We start from the raw sequence: 19,948 nt of genomic DNA on the forward strand, positions 1-19,948 counted from the left end.
ATGACCACAGTGGGTGCTGTGGGTGATACCTGCTCAGAACTATTTGTTGAACTGCCAATCAAACACACACTGTCCCATGACAGCAATTAGAGTGGACAAAGGCAGGACCGTAACAACAGACAGCTTCTTCACAGTGCTTTCACTGGCTATTAGACTGCTGCATTTCAACACAATTCTGCTTGGCACCATAAAGTAAAATGGGATCTACACCTGCAGCTGAAATCACTTTTAGTATGTGAGCAATTCGCCATGTTAGCGTTCAGATTTGGCAGTGTCATGATGACGGTGTACGTGCCCAAAAAGAAGAAGACTTTGTTTTCAGTCTGTAACAGCCGGTGTAAAGTTTTGCTACCTGTAAAAGAGATTGCTGAAGGGGTGTAAGCAGACACACAAACACTGGTGAATCATGTCTGCTTGGTACCTTGTTGTCATTTGAATTTTTTGTTATTCAGTATCATTCTTGAATAAAAGCACACTTGTTTTGTTATACCTTTGTGAAAGTGTTTATTTGATATTCCACTAACGACTTGAATGAGATCGAATCTGTCTCTGCCTCTCTCACGTACACATACACATTCATACATGAAAACGTCACTATTTGAAAACGCTACGCCATTTGAACATTTTTTTTGATCTTGCCTGTACTCTATGGTTTATAAAGCAGCAGCAGTTCTTACCTCTGCACCATTTAAGAATACTTATCAACTCCCTGTTGACTCATTGCCAGCAACATATAAATCAAATGCTTTTTTTTCTTTGGTTACATTTTTGAATAAAAGAGCATTTGTTTATTTGATATTTGGACTAAAGTCTTCACACATAATACACTTCACATCATTATTAGTATAACATGGAAAAAGTTTCTGCTTTAGGTATGTGTTCTGCATTTCTTGCCTCGCATTTCCTTTCATCCTATACTTACCCAGATCTTTGCAGACACGTAACACACATGAAATGCATGTATTCCAAATAATGATAAACTGTATTATTTACCCTATACAACTCCAGGCAGCTCACGAGCCTTGGCTTCAGCTGGGAGAACCTTTTGCCCGAGTTGAGCTCCATCAAGGCGGGGGATAGGAGAGCAGGCTGCTTGCTGCTTATCGACACACTTACAAAACAAGACGCTGATGAAGAGGTGCAAAGGGATTTAAGGTGGGCTGAGATTATGAGTTTTTTCGTCATCTTCAGGGATTCTAATGTTTATGATGATTCATTTACACAGAATCAGCAGCATGCATGTCATGGCTACTAGTTTTCTATTACTCTGAAATATAATTTCTACCAAAAATAGTGATTGATCAGGTTAGTGATGTTGGACGGCTATTATCTTGAACATATGCATATAAATTATGTTGTGGCAGGTGGCCGGGTGCGGCCCTCAATCAGCCGCCTATATAACGAGCCGCCGCCCTACAATCAAGGCTGGAGTCGGGTGAGGAGGTGGACGAGGTCTGAGGAGGCGGCAAGGAGAGGCCCCGAGTGTGTGTGCAGTGAAGAGACGGCTTGGAGGAGAAGCCAGGATTGTGAAGAGACTGTGGGGGGGTGTTTGGTGGCGGTGCACTTAGTAACTGTAAATAGTGAGTAGTGTTAATAAACGTGCGGTGATGGACTTCAAAGTGTCTGCCTGTCTGTGTCCGGGCTGTTCCCTTCTACAATGTATATAATGTAGTAATGTTCAATAAAATTCAGTAGTCGTTTGCCTGCATAGAGAAAATGTCTGCTGTGTTTTCTTCCCTTGCAGGGCGCTACAAATTCATCCAATCATCCTGGGCTGGAATACGTGTTCAGATATGCAGCAGTTCTTAGAAACAGTGGTTATATAACTAAAAATTAGTTCAGTGATTCAAAGGAAAGCAAAATCTTGAAAAACTTTTCAGTTTATACAGTGAATGTTCGAGTTTGCAAAGAAGAATGCAGACACTGCTATTTTTTTTTTAACAGCCTAATATTCCCTTTTCTTCACTTTCTGTAAAGGGATAAGACAAATTTGATAAACTTTTCTTTATGTTTTAATTTGGAATAGAATGTGCAGTGTTCCCAATGTATTTGGTGTATGGAAATAAAAGCTATTATAAAGATTTTGAGCTTTATTCACTTTTTTTAAACACACTGCTATTATTCCAAACACAACTATACATAACTGTTGCCTCTCCATTCATCACCCTGACTCCTCCCACACACATGTGAATTATGTCCTTACAGCAGCGCTGCGTTACCAGCCACTACAAAATGACTTAATAAGCCTGATATCTTTAAACCCAGCCACAGGGGATGCACAAACCAGTGTGTTTCTTCATGCCAGTCCCAAGCCCGGATAAATGGGAAGGGTTACGTCAAGAAAGGCATCTGGTGTAAAATTTTGCCAAATCAATATGCGGACAACAATACAAATTTCCATACCGGATCGGTTGAGGCCCAGGTTAACAACGGCCGCCACCAGTACTGTTAGCCAACAGGGTGCTGGCGGAAATTGGGCTACTGTTGCCCAAAGAAGGAGAAGAAGAGGGGGGAGACATGTCCGGAGGCAGAAGGACAGGAGGAAGGTAAAGAGAGTGGACCAGAGGGTAGGAACTTTGAATGTTGGCAGTATGACTGGTAAGGGAAGAAAGTTAGCCGGTATGATGGAGAGAAGGAAGGTTGATATATTGTGTGTACAAGAGACTAAATGGAAGGGGAGTAAGGCCAGGTGGATCAGAGGTGGATTCAAATTGTTCTATCATGGTGTGGATGGGAGGAGAAATAGGGTAGGGATTATTCTAAAGGAGCAGCATGTCAAGAGTGTTTTGGAGGTGAAAAGTGTGTCAGACAGAGTAATGATTATGAAGATGGAAATTGAAGGTCTGGTGAAGAATGTTGTCAGTGCATATGCCCACAAGTTGGGTGTGTGATGGATGAGAAAGAAGATTTTTGGAGTGAGTTGGATGAAGTGATGAACAGTGTACCCAAGGGACAGAAAGTGGTGATTGGAGGGGATTTCAATGGACATGTTGGTGAAGGGAACAGAAGAGATGAGGAGGTGATGGGTAGGTATGGAGTCAAGGAGAGGAATGAAGAAGGTCAGAGGTTAGTGGATTTTGCCAAAAGGATGGGCATGGCTGTGGTGAATATGTATTTTAAGAAGAGGGAGGAACATAGGGTGACATACAAGAGTGGAGGAAAATGTACACAGGTACTGTAGATTATATCCTATGCAGAAGAGTCAATCTGAAGGAGATTAAAGACTGCAAAGTGGTGGCAGAGGAAAGTGTACTTAGGCAGCATAGGATGGTGATTTGTAGGATGATGCTGGAGATCAAGAAGAAAAGGATGAGAGGGAGGGCAAAGCAAAGGATCAAATGGTGTAAGTTGAAAAAGGGAGACTGCAAGGTTGAGTTTAGGGAGGAGATAAGACAGGCACTGGGTGGCATTGAAGAGTTGCCACACAGCTGGGCAACTGCAGCAGAAGTAGTAAGAGTGAAAGCAAGAAGGGTGCTTGGCGTGACATCTGGACAGTGGAAGAAAAGGAAACCTGGTGGTGGAATGGGGAAGTACAGGAGAGTAGACAGAGGAAGAGGATGGCGAAGAAGAAGTGGGATAGTCAGAAAGATTCAGAAAGTTGACAAGAGTACAAGGAGATAAGGCGCAAGGTGAAGAGAGAGGTGGTGAAGGCTAAAGAAAAGGCGTATGATGAGTTTAATGAGAGGTTGGACACTAAGGAGGGAGAAAAGGACCTTACCGATTGACTAGACTGAGGGACCGAGCTGGGAAAGATGTGCAGCAGGTTAGGGTAATAAAGGATAAAGACGGAAACATACTCACAAGCAAGGAGAGTGTGTTGAGCAGATGGAAAGAGTACTTTGAGAGGCTTATGAATGTAGAGAACGAGAGAGAAGACTGGATGATGTGGAGATGGTGAATCAGGAAGTGCAAAGGATTAGCAAGGAGGAAGTAAGGACAGCTATGAAGAGGATGAAGAATGGAATAGCTGTTGGTCTAGATGAAATACCTGTGGAAGCATGGAGGTGTTAAGGAGAGATGGCAGTGGAGATTTTAACTGAATCTTGGAAAGTGAGAGGATGCCTGAGGAGTGGAGAAATGTAATGGTACAGATTTTTAAGAATAAGAGGGATGTGAAGAGCTGTAGTAACTACAGGGGGATAAAACTGATGAGCCACAGTATGAAGTTATGGGAAAGAGTAGTGGAAACTAGGTTAAGAAAAGAGGTGGTGATTAATGAGCAGCTGTATGGTTTCATGCCAGGAAAGAGCACCACAGATGCGATGTTTGCTCTGAGGGTGTTAATGGAGAAGTATAAAGAAGCCCAGAAGGAGTTGCATTGCATCTTTGTGGACCTGGAGAAAGCATATGACAAGGTGCCTTGAGAGGAGTTGTGGTATTGTATGAGGAAGTCGGGAGTGGCAGAGAAGTATTTAAGAGTTGTACAGAATATGTACGAGGGAAGTATGACAGTGGTGAGAACTGCAGTAGGAGTGACGGATGCATTCAATGTGAAGGTGGAATTACATCAGGAATCAGCTCTAAGCTCTTTCTTATTTGCAATGGTGATGGACAGTTTGACAGACAGGATTAGACAAGAGTCCTGGTGGACTATGATGTTTGCTGATGATATTGTGGTCTGTAGCGAGAGTAGGGAGCAGGTCGAGGAGACCTTGGAGAGTTGGAGGTTTGCTCAAGAGAGGAAAGGAATGAAGGTCAATAAGAACAAGACTGAATAAATGTGTGTAAATGAGAGGGAGGTTAGAGGAATGGTGAAGATGCAGGGAGTAGAGTTGGTGAAGGTGGATGAGTTTAAATACTTGGGATTGACAATTCAGAGTAATGGGGATTGTGGAAGAGAGGTGAAAAAGAGAGTCCAGACAAGGTGGAATGGGTGGAGAAGAATGTCAGGAATGGTTTGTGACAGACAGGTATCAGCAAGAGTGAAAGGGAAGGTCTACAGGACAATAGTGAGACCAGCTATGTTATATGGGTTGGAGACGGAGGAACTGACCATAAATTAGGAGACAGAGCTGGAGGTGACAGAGTTAAAGTTGTTAAGATTTGCATTGGGTGTGATGAGGATGGACAAGATTAGAAACGAGTACATTAGAGGGTCGGCTCAGGTTGGAAGGTTGGGAGACAAAGTCAGAGACGTGAAATTCCGTTGATTTGGACATGTGCAGATGATGGATGGATGGATGGATGGATACTTTATTAATCCCCAAGGGGAAATTCACATACTCCAGTAGCACATACTGATAAAAACAATATTAATTAAAGAGTGATAAAAACACAGTGCAAGTTAAAAAGTGCAAGGTGGAGAGTGCGAGGCAGGTATAACAGTCAATAACATTGTATAATGTTACTGTTTAACCCCTTGGTGGAGTCGCATAGTGTGGGTATATTGGGAAAAGGATGTTAACGATAGAGCTGCCAGGAAAGAGGAAAAGAGGAAGGCCTAAGAGAAGGTTTTTGGATCTGGTGAGAGAGGACATGCAGGTACTGGGTGTCACAGAGCAAGATGTAGAGGACAGGAAGATATGGAAAAAGATGATCTGCTGTGGCAACCCTTAACGGGAGCAGCCAGAAGAAGAAGAAACCTGATATCTTTAAGAAGACTAGGGGGCTTCGTCCCCTGCTCGCTTCGCTCGCCAACCCCCGTGTTTAGTTTTTCCAGACACACTTTTAAGATTTTTTTTCTTTGAATTGTTGCTATTTCATTAGTTTCACTTTTATTTCAGAATTTCTGTAAAAACAATATTTGTAACCTTTCAAGTCCAAATATGCTGAATCTTTTAAATGAGGTCAGTGAGACATGTGTTTAATGACTTTGTCAGGTTAGAGATAATGAAAACTGGAATTCAAAAGACTCCAAAAAACATAGGCGCGAAATACATGCAGAGCAAGATATTGAATATGAAAGCAGAAAAAAATGACAGTGTCAAAAAAAAAAAAAAAAAAGTAAACATTGTATTAGCGCAAAAAAAAGAGAAATTATTACTCGGAGAAATAACTAAAAGGCGAATAGAGATTGAATATATGGACACAGGTGATATGTCAAGTATGTAAATATTGTAAGGCTTTGAAGTTTAAGTCAGAGAATTTCAAAAACATGTTTTACCTCACATGCATTTATTGTTTACTTTGCAAAAAAAAATTATTAACTGATGATGATGTAGATCGCTTTGTCTGTGCTGAAATTCCAAACAGAGAAACCTATCCTGAATTATCTCTAACCTGTTCTGCATATGTTTGGCCCTTTTGTTTTGTAACCTGTTTATGATGTTTTATTTTGTTTTCCACTCTGTCTTTTATTTCTGACCTCACTTTGTCCTGCTTTTCTTTCAATGACACCTGGTCTGTAGTGATTATTTTCCCTTTTTCGAGTATTAATTTCCATTTGTTTGTGCTACTGCGATCTTTACTTTCTCTTTTTATACTTTCTAATTTTCCTACTTTCATATTCTTAAACTTTCTCCACATTTGAATCGCGCATATGTTTTTTTTTTTTTTGGAGCCTTTCGAATTGCACTTCTTTCATAATCTGCTCTGCATGTGTATAGCATCAACATTTGTGAACGTCTTTATGAAGTTCTACTTTGTCTTTTACTCTGTCTTTTAATTCTGAGCCCGATTGGACGTGCTTTGTTTCAGTTCCACTTGTTACAGGCTAATTATTTTCTGAATTTGTACCTAAATTATTTTTTCTTTTTTCTTTCCAACGTCTCCGCGCTGCTTTCTTCTTCGCTTATTCGTCGTCGTTTCATTTATAACATATTGTCCTTATACGCTTTATATGCGCTGAGACCCAGGATCTGTAAATCCTTCACAAGACTGAATGTTTTGCTGCCCCGTTGTCTTATTTGATAGATTGTAAGTAGGGTGTATCTTGCAAGAATCTCATGTTCTATGTCATCGCGAGGCGGTCCTGGGTCAACCTCTTGGCACAATGTTTCATGTTTACGGTCCCCACGAGACGCACCATGGCAAGTCTCTTTGGTCTTGCGTGTATTTTAAATGTCTTCCGAGAAGATCACGTATCGTAGCCTTGCTTTTGCTTTCAAGGCAAGGATTTTTTTTTTTTTATAATAGAGAGATACATTTTCAACAGCCTAGCAGTTGTTTTATCATGCATCTGCAAAATCTTAGAGGACCATATATCTGCTGTTTAACTTGGCATTTTCAAATTGTGCATGGAATTTGCTTAAGAAAAACAGAGTATTACTGCTCAAGAAAATGGCACCTCATGTGTAACTGAATTCCCCAAGAAATATTATGACCTATCACTGCTGGGTTTCTCTTCTGAGTGTCAGTGGTTAGGAAACAGATTAGGAGTTTTCCCAAGCTATGAATGGACATACAGATGCCCTACGCCAACCATACTTAACTTAGTTCATCTGAGTTCTGGGGAATTTATGAGATTAAAAACTGCTTTAGATAACATTCTGGCAGTTGAAGCCCCAGAGAGATTTAAGTTTCAGATACTTATGGGTCTCATCTGAAGTTTGAATGAGAAATGGTGATTGCTGAATCATACAGTAATTCACAACATCCTTTCACAAGCACTATGGCTGCACTCAATAAAAAATATGTACAGCCTCACCAGCTATCTCTGCAAAGTATATCTCAGTTAATGGATGGTCAGCTCACAGCTAGTGAAGCCTTCTGACATCAATGATGCTACAGTCATCTTTTGGCAGATCACTTCTGGGAGCACTTCACTAAGTTCTATCTGCCAGGATTCCAACCTCGTCAGAAGTGGCAGACAGAGGCATCAAACATTAAGAGCCACAGTTATGACTGTGGACCACCACATGCCCAAGGCTATGTAGCCAGTGAGACATGTTTCCCAATTGACTCCACGGTCTGCCAAAACGGTGCGGATGGTAAAAGTAAACTTTGCAGACAAGCACTACCTGTACCATTTGCCACAAACTCTTCCGGTACCAGTTGTGATGGGCAGCCACGGCCATTACCTGGCTGGGATGCCAACAGAATGGAAGGATCCGGGGGACAGGGCATTGGTGAGGTAAAACCTTCCCTGGGAGGCTACAGGGTAGGGCTTCTTGGTGGCTGTGGCACAATGGATTTCCACAGGGCATGCTGGGAGCAGGAGTCTGGTACAGCCCTGCTGGGTTCCATGGGGGCCGCCAGGGGGAGCAGCAGAGCTCTATAGTGGACCTTCCACACCTGAGAGTGATTCCAGGTAATCTTGATGAGCCACCTGGAACACTCCCAGGACCTGAATAGAAGGAGCTGCCTCACTCCATTTGGGGAGCCAGAGTCGGTGGACGAAGTTTGCTGGGAAAGGGAGTTGAGGCGGCTGAGAATGAGATAGAAGAAAGGACTGTGTCATGCTCTGTGTTTTGCCTTGTGTGTTGTGGAGTCTACAATTGTAAATAAACTGTGTGTTGTGTGGCAATTAGTGTCCTGCCTGTCTGTGTTGGGGAAAGGGCAGCTGTACACACCCCTAGGCTTCACACAGTTTTACCTCTCTAAAATATAACTGTGACTAGAAATTTTTATTTTTCTCTTTTTTTAGCAGGGGTGGTTGTTAAGATGTCTGGCAATATGATTAAAAAAAAAAGAGGGTGAAACATCTCTCCCCCTACTCCAGAAGTCTTTTCTTTTCTTTTTTCCTCCTGCTTACAAGGTAACAAGCCAGGATGCAGTTTCACAATTCAGTGAGCTGGACACTAATGTGTTTAGGGTTTATATCTTTAGCATTTGTGTGTAAATATAAGTGTTTTTATAATTCAAGTTATCAGTGGATGCCATGTTTTGGGATGGCACCAGTGTTGCATTGTATATCTAAGGTAAATTGTATTGCATAAGGACCCACTACATGCAAAAGCTGCATGTGTGTTGATGCTAAGACATTGGCACAATGGTTACTGTTTAAAAGAAACTACTGTAGTTAATATTTTTAATGTCTGACATGTGTGACTTCTGCTAATGTTATCATCCTTCCTTCAACATCTGCAATAAGATGCTGCAGATGTTCTATCAAACAGTTGTGGCGAGCGCCCTCTTCTACGCAGTGGTGTGCTGGGGAGGCAGCATTAAGAGGAAAGACGCCTCACGCCTGGACAAACTGGTGAGGAAGGCAGGCTCTATTGTTGGCATGGAGCTGGACAGTTTAACATCTGTGGCAGAGCGAAGGGCGCTCAGCAGGCTCCTATCAATTATGGAGAATCCACTGCATCCACTAAATAATGTCATCTCCAGACAGAAGAGCAGCTTCAGCGACAGACTGCTGTCACTGTCCTGCTCCACAGACAGATTGAGGAGATCGTTCCTCCCCCAAACTATGCGACTCTTTAATTCCACCAGGGGGGGTAAACGTTAATATTTAACATTATACATAGTTATTGTCTGTTTTTTTCACCTGTATTATTATCATTCTTTAATTTAATATTATTTATTGTATCAGTATGCTGCTGCTGAAGAATGTGAATTTCCCATTGGGATTAATAAAGTATCTATCTATCTATCTATCTATCTATCTATCTATCTATCTATCTATCTATCTATCTATCTATCTATCTATCTATCTATCTATCTATCTATCTAGATTGGAAATGAATTGCAATACATTCAACTATGTTAATATGGGGTCAAATGTTAAGTTCCAGATCCACATGTTAATATTTAAATATTGTACGTCTATTTTAAGATGCCATTTCTTCCATACGATAAAAGTACAGAACACTACTGATTTATTGCTGCCATTTACATTATATGCAATGCTATTAGTTTAGTACTATTTAATTTATGTGCATGATGGTATAGGTTCATGTCCTGTCTTTCAGAGAAAACCACACAAATACTTAATGTAACATGCATGAAAATGTGAAGGAGATTCCTTTGTAAGTTTCATATAGTGTGGACAAGGTGGTAAACACACTGGTTATCCTGGAAGACTTCTTGTGTCTCCTTGTCTCTGACTGGATATCTGCAGTCTATCCAACTTGCTGATTCAACAGTATATGATTGTGAGATCTGCCACAGAGCAATACCACTATTACATACTGTACCAAATATAAAAAATTAAGAATGCACTTAAGTACCCACACACACAGATCATATGTAAGGTTGTCTTTACAGGATTATTTTATACCTGCCTTCATATTTCCCACTAGTATTTTGCTCCTTCATTTCATCTTTATACCTTCTGCAAAATGAAATTCCACATTTTTAAATGTATCATTAGTTGCTAGTCTCAAATGAAGCTTTGTAAAGTCAAGATAAAAAAAAAATAAGAAAGGAAAAAAAAAGCTGCATATACTGTATCACTTTGATCAAAAGCATTTGACAATTCTACCATTAACCCCTTAACCGCCCTCTGCCGGATATATCCGGCACCGTTGTTTTATTGCTAACGCCATACTGCCGGAATTATCCGGCACATTTGCCTGTGGTTATATGAATGCCTGGCAAGTAGTATAACTGACGGTTTGGCGTGGGTATTATTACTACGTTGTATTTCGACAAGTCTGTGGTTGTTTTGGCGTGATTCGCATGTAACAGCTGTGAATATGGCGAAACGTAAACTGACTTCAAGTGAGGCTTTGCAGGCGATTTTGGTCAGTTCTGATCATGATTGTAGCAGTTCTGAAGAAGATTTTAGCGACAGTGATGAGCAGCAACGTGCGCTGCATGATACTGTGAATGAAGACGCATCGGATGACGGCGCTGAGTGGGTGTATCCCCAGCATCTCAGCTGGGCTGCTGCCCGTGGTGAACTACCTTTTCTGCATTCGTTTGAGGGAACGTGTGGCTTTATTGTTGATGTAAACAATTACACTGCTGAGCAGTTTTATGAGCTGTTTGTGTCTGATTTGATCAGACATTTTGTTCATCAGACAAATCTGTATGCAGCACAGTTTATTGAGAAAAATCCCAATTTACCTCCACATTCCCGTGTTCATGCTTGGTTTGACACTGATGAAAACGAAATGAAAAAATTCATTGGGATTTTGATGTTGATGGGAATAATCAGAAAACCAGATATTGAGATGTACTGGTCTACAGATCCTATGTATGCAACACCTATTTTTGCAGCTGTCATGACACGTAACCGATTCTCTTTGCTGCTGAAATTCTTTCATTTGAATGACAACAGAAACGAGCCAGATAAGAAAGATCCAAACCGCGACCACTTGTTCAAGCTACGTCCTTTGATTGATCATTTATTTGAAGCATTTCAGTTGCCCTACATGCCAGGACCGTCAGTTGCAGTTGATGAAAGTTTATTGTCGTGGAAGGGCCGCTTACAGTTTCGACAGTATCTACCATTGAAAAGGGCACGGTTTGGTATCAAGATGTTTTGCTTAGCTGAGAATTCAGGTTACATTTATAGATTTCGTGTATACACTGGCAACTTGCACAACATTTAGTGGTCAATACTGCTTGAATAAATGTAAAAAATGTAAAAAAAATGTAAAAAAGTAAAAAAACGAAAATTGTTCAGATTTCGCCTGGCGTGGGGAATATTTAGGGAGTTGGCGGTTAAAGGGTTAATGACATATTATGTTAAAGTGACATATTATTAGTGACATGACATATTATGTTAAAGCCAGGTCTGTTCACTACAACACCTGTAGCCGATGTGCTGTCAAACCTTTTCTTTTCTGATTATTTCCTTTAATTCACTCATGATTCACATCTTAAAGGATAAGTTTGGTATCTTTTAAGTTAACAATATTTTTTCACAATAATGATATATTTTACTTTGCCACATGAAACTGTCTTCTAAAGTGAAGCCCATTTTATAAATTTTACAAAATAACTAGCCCGCTCTTGCGTTTTATAATACAGCCAATAGGTACTAAGGTCGCTTTCTAAAATAAAGCCTTAAAACTTAAATACTAAGCATTAACTTACTATTTTGAAGTAGCAAACATGCTTGTGAACATAAGAGTTAAACTAAAAATATATATAAGAGATTCTTGGTACTATCCTCTCAAGGTAAGGATACGTTTGTCTATTTGCAGTAGCTGTTGTTGTGGGGAGAGTTATGACAGGCCAATGTAGAACACCCCAAGCCAGCCCATTGCATTCCGTGTTGCAATTTTATACTGTATAGCCTATAAAGTAAGCTGTACACCAAGTGGCAGCATGGTGAAAAGCAAACATAGGAGTTTAATTGCATTTTGTATATATAATAATACATCTGAGTTGAACTGATTACACTGTAATTTATTTTTAATAAAAGCCTTAAATTTTTGACAGTGGAAAGCTACCTTTTCAAAAAAATGAATAAAGAAGTGTGTGTGATAAAGGAGATTCTAGCAGCACAAACCAATTATCAATTTTTGAAATACATGATCTGAGGATATTGTAATAAAAGAACAGAACACGATGTTTTTTAATTTAAGTAAATTCACTTACACGGATACTGTACCAATCAATCTGTAAACACATGGGAAAACATATAAGCTCCATGTAGAACCTGATGCTATAAGGGAGAAATAACAGCTCTTGTGCTACCATTCTGCTTGTGTTAAAATATCTGTACTAAACTTACTTAGCTTAAATCTGATTAAGCTTATGTGAATGTGCACTGCGAAACTGGCTCTAATGTGTATGCATTTGGTAGCCCTACAATGGACTTATACCCTGTCCTGGTGATATTTCTGCCTTGCACCTGAAGCTTGCTGGTATAGGCTCCAGCTGCCCAACGATCCTGCCCTGGTTAAGCGGCTTATTACTGTTGGATCAATGGATTATTACTATTATTGCACCTATGCCAGAGAAAAATATATGAATAGACTGGAATTAAGATATTGAAGGCAACAGTTATGATGAAATTATTATTAGAACATTATCATCAACCATTACAATTATTATATAGGTGTTGTTCCTGCCTTATGCCCTAAGATTGCTGGATAAGTGATTTAGGAAGATGGTTCGATAGAGGAATGGATGCATATAACATCTGTTCAGTTCTTGTTACTTGATGGCATGTTCTGGGCATGTTCAATATTCTTTGTCACTGATGAAAATGTATGCTTTATGAGTCTAGCAGAAGCAGGCAATGTCTTTGCGAAATAAAGAAATAAGCTTCCTAAAACTGAAAGAATATAAGCGAACATGTGACTTTTTTAGTTATTGTTGTCTAGTCGTTGACACAGCAGAGATAGCAATTCACCACGGCGCATTAACATTTAATGTCATTAAAAGCGCTTGGTGGTGACTTTCCAAGGTGAGTCTATGTCCCTAGACCTAAAACAGTGTCACGGAGGAAGACAAACAAGACTTTTGACAAAGTGAAGTCTCTTTGTAAAATGGCTGAATCTCGCAAAAATGGGCTGCTTTTTATGTTCTTAAAACAAAATGGATATCCTATTTTGCAATATGTATGTAATCTCGAGATCCAGATAAATACTCAAAATAATTTTTGGCTTGAAAAATAGATGCATTCTGTAAGTTTTAAGACTTTTCTTTATAATAGGATGCCAAAACCAAAAAGTTCCATTTTAAAGTGCAGCAGCAGGCTAGTTATATTTTAGAATGCAATTTCATGTGGCATCCATATTATTAACCGAGAATGATAAACCGGATATGGACGCAGGTACATGGCATGCCCGTGGACACAGGAGACATAGTGCGCAGGCGCCGATACATGGCATACCCATGGACACAGGAGACATAGTGCGCAGGCGCCGACAGCGAGCGAAGTCCGATCCACCAAGAACGAAGGAGTCACAGCTCAAAAATGAAGGAGCTCAGCTAACGTAAATAAGAAATGAGGCAACGCGCCCATAGGTGACGACACAGCCACACAAAAAAGAGGATTCCACGCTGCACCCCAGAGTCAAACGGAAGAGGCTACGGAGGCTCCAGAGGTCCACAAAGATAGTACGGAAGGCGCGTGAAAGTACGAAAGGCGCATGCGCCTACAACGCGCTTCTGAACTAAACGGCCACACTACACAGCATGGCCCACGCGCTTCTAACACACCTACGGAGGCCCCACAGGTCCACAAAGATGCGAGCCCGCATGGATAAAAACAATAGACGTGGGCGCCTGCAACGAGTGTCTGAAACCGCGGAAGCAAAACTGTCTCGGCTCCAAAACCAAACAGCTCGACTAACGGAGCTACAAAACGAGCCCGCATGGACCAATGCAATGTACATAGATGCCTACAACGCGCATCTAAAACTGCGGAAGCAAAGCAGGCACGGGTTCAAAACGAACGACCACAACTGACGGAGATACATACAGAAGCGAGCCCGCCTGAATACAATTAATGAACGTAGGCGCCTACAACGTGCCCATCAAACAGCAGAGTGAATAGATAAACAGCAAAGAAAGGAACGACAGACGGCCGATAAACAATTCCGCCAATTAGCTGACAACGCATTCTGTTATGAGTCCACTATTAGTGGACATTCATTAGGATTAATGAATATACTTCCTTTGTTACACTCCAATATATCTCATACATTTATCAATGTATTTCGGGTTACCCAACACCGGGGGTAGGCGAGCGAAGCGATCAGGGGGCGGAGCCCCCTTGTACTAGTATATACCACAACTGTGAAGAAATAACTGACTTAAAAATACCAAACTTATTATCCTTTAAGATACCTTGCTTATAGTTAGCCTTGTCTCCTTTTAAATAAAAAATTAAATCTTTAAATAAAAAATTAAAACCACCTACACCTGAACACCACCAAAACCAAACAGCTGGTGGTGGATTTTAGGAGGCCCAGACCCCTCATAGACCCAGTGATCATCAAAGGTGACTGTGTGCAGATGGTGCAGACCTATAAATATCTGGGAGTGCAGCTGGATGATAAATTAGACTGGACTGCCAATACTGATGTGCTGTGCAAGAAAGGACAGAGCCGGTTATACTACCTTAGAAGGCTGGCGTCCTTCAACATCTGCAATAAGATGCTGCAGATGTTCTATCAGACAGTTGTGGCGAGCGCCCTCTTCTACGCAGTTGTGTGCTGGGGAGGCAGCATTAAGAGGAAAGACGCCTCACGTCTGGACAAACTGGTGAGGAAGGCAAGCTCTATTGTTGGCATGGAGCTGGACAGTTTAACATCTGTGGCAGAGCGAAGGGCGCTCAGCAGGCTCATATCAATTATGGAGAATCCACTGCATCTACTTAATAGTATCCTCTCCAGACAGAAGAGCAGCTTCAGCAACAGACTGCTGTCACTGTCCTGCTCCACTGACAGATTGAGGAGATCGTTTCTCCCCCAAACTATGCGACTCTTTAATTCCACCCGGGAGGGTAAACGTTAACATTCAACATTATACATAGTTATTGTCTGTTTTTCACCTGCATTATTATCATTCTTTAATTTAATATTATTTATTGTATCAGTATGCTGCTGCTGAAGAATGTGACTTTCCCATTGGGATTAATAAAGTATGTATGTATGTATGTATGTATGTATGTATGTATGTATGTATGTATGTATGTATGTATCTATCTATCTATCTATCTATCTATCTATCTATCTATCTATCTATCTATCTATCTATCTATCTATCTATCTATCTATCTAATATAACAATGCTTGCTAGTGGCCAGTTTTTAGGAATGTTCCCAATTTGAAGTGATTTTTGAAATACGCAATATGTTTTATGTATTTTATACAGAATATTTTTCCTTAAACACAGTCATATTTAAATAAAAAAAAATTGTATGCAATGCAATTAATTCTACCAACTGCAACTTTTGCCATGTCCTAAAATAAATCTAACTTGAGGTGAAAAACAACAAAACAGATTACATTTTGTCATTTACTCAACAAAAAGAAGACAGGAAAAAAAGCAAAAATCTGGCATGAAAAAGTAACTAAATCCTTAGTATTCCCATTTCTATTAATTTGTTTATTCACAACCAAATGCTGTCACTCAAGTATTTGTTTTGTTTGCTTTGTTAAAGAGAAGAAATATCCACTGCCTTTATATAAAAGCAGAAATCTGACAAGTCTGGACCATTTAGTTTTGGGAAAACCATGCCTAAGATAAAGACATATGAAGTGTTCTCATGGAAATGCTTGGTTAACTGGCAAACATTGATTTCATTTGAGTGGGATAGTGGGTGTGTTTTATGTATGAGAGACTTAGCTCAGAGACAGATGGAATCAATCCACCCTGTATCTGATGCTGCTGCAACAGGCTATAGCTTCCTCCTGTTTTGTCACAGGTATTTCATCATAAACACTAAGAATGGAACCTTGATTATTATGTAATCTTTCCCATAGTTTTAAATTAAGCAAAATGATATCCTTACCTGAAACTGCCAGTCAGGTCAGATGTGCCAGGTCTCAGAAGTACTTGAGTAATAAAATTTGCCCCACGACTGCAAAATAAATTATATCATTATAATAAACATAAAACATGTACAGTGTTGTACATATTATCTAACTTTGACAGGCACCTGTTAGATGTAGTTAAAGAAAATGGCAAATCTAAAAAGGATTAAACGTTATATACTGTATACAGAAACTTCTAGACCCATAAACATCATCTGACTAGATGAGCCACTCAAGAATCACCACAGAAGCAAATATTTTCCAAAATATACAGTGGTGTGAAAAACTATTTGCCCCCTTCCTGATTTCTTATTCTTTTGCATGTTTGTCACACAAAATGTTTCTGATCATCAAACACATTTAACCATTAGTCAAATATAACACAAGTAAACACAAAATGCAGTTTGTAAATGGTGGTTTTTATTATTTAGGGAGAAAAAAAAATCCAAACCTACATGGCCCTGTGTGAAAAAGTAATTGCCCCCTGAACCTAATAACTGGTTGGGCCACCCTTAGCAGCAATAACTGCAATCAAGCGTTTGCGATAACTTGCAATGAGTCTTTTACAGCGCTCTGGAGGAATTTTGGCCCACTCATCTTTGCAAAATTGTTGTAATTCAGCTTTATTTGAGGGTTTTCTAGCATGAACCGCCTTTTTAAGGTCATGCCATAGCATCTCAATTGGATTCAGGTCAGGACTTTGACTAGGCCACTCCAAAGTCTTCATTTTGTTTTTCTTCATCCATTCAGAGGTGGATTTGCTGGTGTGTTTTGGGTCATTGTCTTGTTGCAGCACCCAAGATCGCTTCAGCTTGAGTTGACGAACAGATGGCCGGACATTCTCCTTCAGGATTTTTTGGTAGACAGTAGAATTCATGGTTCCATCTATCACAGCAAGCCTTCCAGGTCCTGAAGCAGCAAAACAACCCTAGACCATCACACTACCACCATCATATTTTACTGTTGGTATGATGTTCTTTTTCTGAAATGCTGTGTTCCTTTTACGCCAGATGTAACGGGACATTTGCCTTCCAAAAAGTTCAACTTTTGACTCATCAGTCCACAAGGTATTTTCCCAAAAGTCTTGGCAATCATTGAGATTTTTCTTAGCAAAATTGAGATGAGCCCTAATGTTCTTTTTTGCTTAACAGTGGTTTGCGTCTTGGAAATCTGCCATGCAGGCCGTTTTTGCCCAGTCTCTTTCTTATGGTGGAGTCGTGAACACTGACCTTAATTGAGGCAAGTGAGGCCTGCAGTTCTTTAGACGTTGTCCTGGGGTCTTTTGTGACCTCTCGGATGAGTCGTCTCTGCGCTCTTGGGGTAATTTTGGTCGGCCGGCCACTCCTGGGAAGGTTCACCACTGTTCCATGTTTTTGCCATTTGTGGATAATGGCTCTCACTGTGGTTCGCTGGAGTCCCAAAGCTTTAGAAATGGCTTTATAACCTTTACCAGACTGATAGATCTCAATTACTTCTGTTCTCATTTGTTCCTGAATTTCTTTGGATCTTGGCATGATGTCTAGCTTTTGAGGTGCTTTTGGTCTACTTCTCTGTGTCAGGCAGCTCCTATTTAAGTGATTTCTTGATTGAAACAGGTGTGGCAGTAATCAGGCCTGGGGGTGGCTACGGAAATTGAACTCAGGTGTGATACACCACAGTTAGGTTATTTTTTAACAAGGGGGCAATTACTTTTTCACACAGGGCCATGTAGGTTTGGATTTTTTTTCTCCCTAAATAATAAAAACCATCATTTAAAAACTGCATTTTGTGTTTACTTGTGTTATATTTGACTAATGGTTAAATGTGTTTGATGATCAGAAACATTTTGTGTGACAAACATGCAAAAGAATAAGAAATCAGGAAGGGGGCAAATAGTTTTTCACACCACTGTATATATATATGCATTCACTACTCCTACTTGGGCAACTTAGTGTCCACCTAAACTGATCTTTGGGATGTGGGAAAATCAGGGGATGCTCAGGAAAAAATATTCACAAAAACAAAAACAAATGTTTACACATTTTAGAAGGATGAGGGGGGGCTTTTTAAAAGAAGTACATCAAGTTTTGCTGTTTTCCTGCTACAAGTAACTGGGGACAGACAGATAACATGTGGCTCCCTGTGGTACGGCAGGTCAGCAGCATGATAATCGGGAGCCCATTTTTAATAAATAAATAATTAATTGGCTGGCTCATTCTCTGTGGGTGTGCATACTCGTGGCTACATAGGAGTTGGTGGAGTGACTGAGGCGAAACGCCCATGCACGTGAGGGTTTAATTTGACTCAATTGCTTCATCGGCTTCCTGCAGTGCGCGATTAAGATGCTGCACTCACAGAGGGCTATAACTAATGAGCCGGCATGAAAAGATGAGGTCCGTGGGGGGAAAAAAAAGTAATTCGGAGGAAAACAGAAAAGAAAAGAAGAATTGATCGGGGCAAGGGAAAGAAAGAGAGAAGATCAAAGGTTAACAAGACAAAAAGAAATGCAAGAGCAAGAGGGTGCCAATGTTTAGAGAAGTTTAGAGTAGTGCGTGGCCAGCGCTCAGGAGGGATCTTGGGGATCACTCCTGTTCAGCTACTAGGGAGCAGGATTTTTTCGTTACACTCAGGATTGTCCTCTCGCAGGGTGTAGTACTGGGAACAGTATATTTTGAAGAAGATTCTTGGCTGTGTTTTTAACCTCGTTTTTATGGAATATTATTATACATGTATCTAGATTGCAAATACCATACATTGCATCAATGTTCATATTGCTTACTACACGTCAATATTGCTGCTATTTCTTTGTTTTGTCTTTGCACAATGTCTTGTCTTGTTTGTGTTTTAATTTTAAATTTTAATTTTAATTCTATTTTTAATGTATTATTTGCACTTCATGTTGTTACACTGTGGACCCTGAGATTCGCAATTTCGTCTATCTGTATACTTGTATATGGTTGAGGTGACAATAAAGTTCGCTTTGACTTTGATATTTATTTGCATTTTAAGCTCCACAGTTCAATAAGGATTTATTTATTTATGGATGGAAGCACTGCACTTTTACAGTCACTTTTCTTTAGTTGGTTTTGAATAAAAGCACTAGAGCACCTTTGCCCCTACCCCTTGCTTTGTGTATGTGTTTGTTTCTCACCGGCCAGGCTCATCTCGGTTACGGTACTAACAGTTGTGGCAGATGGCTGGGACGCCCCTTTGACACTGGATATGGAGGAGCAGTCATGGGATGCACACTACGTCACCCAGAACACTTGCTGGCAGCCCCCCTGGGTTGCATTGGGGCCAATATTTTGAAACACTGGAGCTCATTCCTGTTGGGATCCGTGGCCACTGCCAGGGGGAGCTGCACGGCCTAACGAGCCTATCTGGGCGGGAACGCAGCCACACCTGGAGGAGCAGCCAGAAGTAGGTCAACAAGCACCTGCAGCACTTTTGGGTGGGCTATAAAAGGAGCAGACAGTCACCACTCCAGGCGCCAGGGTCGGGAGGAGGAGTGAAGGAAGATGAGTGATTTTTGGGTGTTTTTGGTGTTTTCTTTGGTGGTGTTTTGGGCCTGTGGGACACGGAGAAGATGTGCCCCATGGCTGAAGAAAAATTAAAAACCTATTTGTTTATTTTTATACGTGCCTCTGCTGTCAGTCTGAGTCGGGTCGACGCCTATATAGCACATTTACCACATAGTGTCG

The 19,948-nt window shown here is 40.6% G+C and overlaps 1 protein-coding gene across 1 annotated transcript in view; it reads right to left on the bottom strand.

Moving 5' to 3' along the window:
* The window catches only part of dpm1 (dolichyl-phosphate mannosyltransferase subunit 1, catalytic), a 79,600-nt gene that overhangs the window by 14,673 nt on the left and 44,979 nt on the right, over positions 1-19,948 (bottom strand). The window contains exon 7 of the mRNA XM_028811899.2: positions 16,247-16,315. Coding sequence (XP_028667732.1) covers positions 16,247-16,315 — 69 coding nt within the window. The remainder of the gene's footprint in view (positions 1-16,246; positions 16,316-19,948) is intronic.

Source organism: Erpetoichthys calabaricus, chromosome 10 (assembly GCF_900747795.2).
Source record: "Erpetoichthys calabaricus chromosome 10, fErpCal1.3, whole genome shotgun sequence".
Taxonomy (NCBI): Eukaryota; Metazoa; Chordata; class Cladistia; order Polypteriformes; family Polypteridae; genus Erpetoichthys; species Erpetoichthys calabaricus.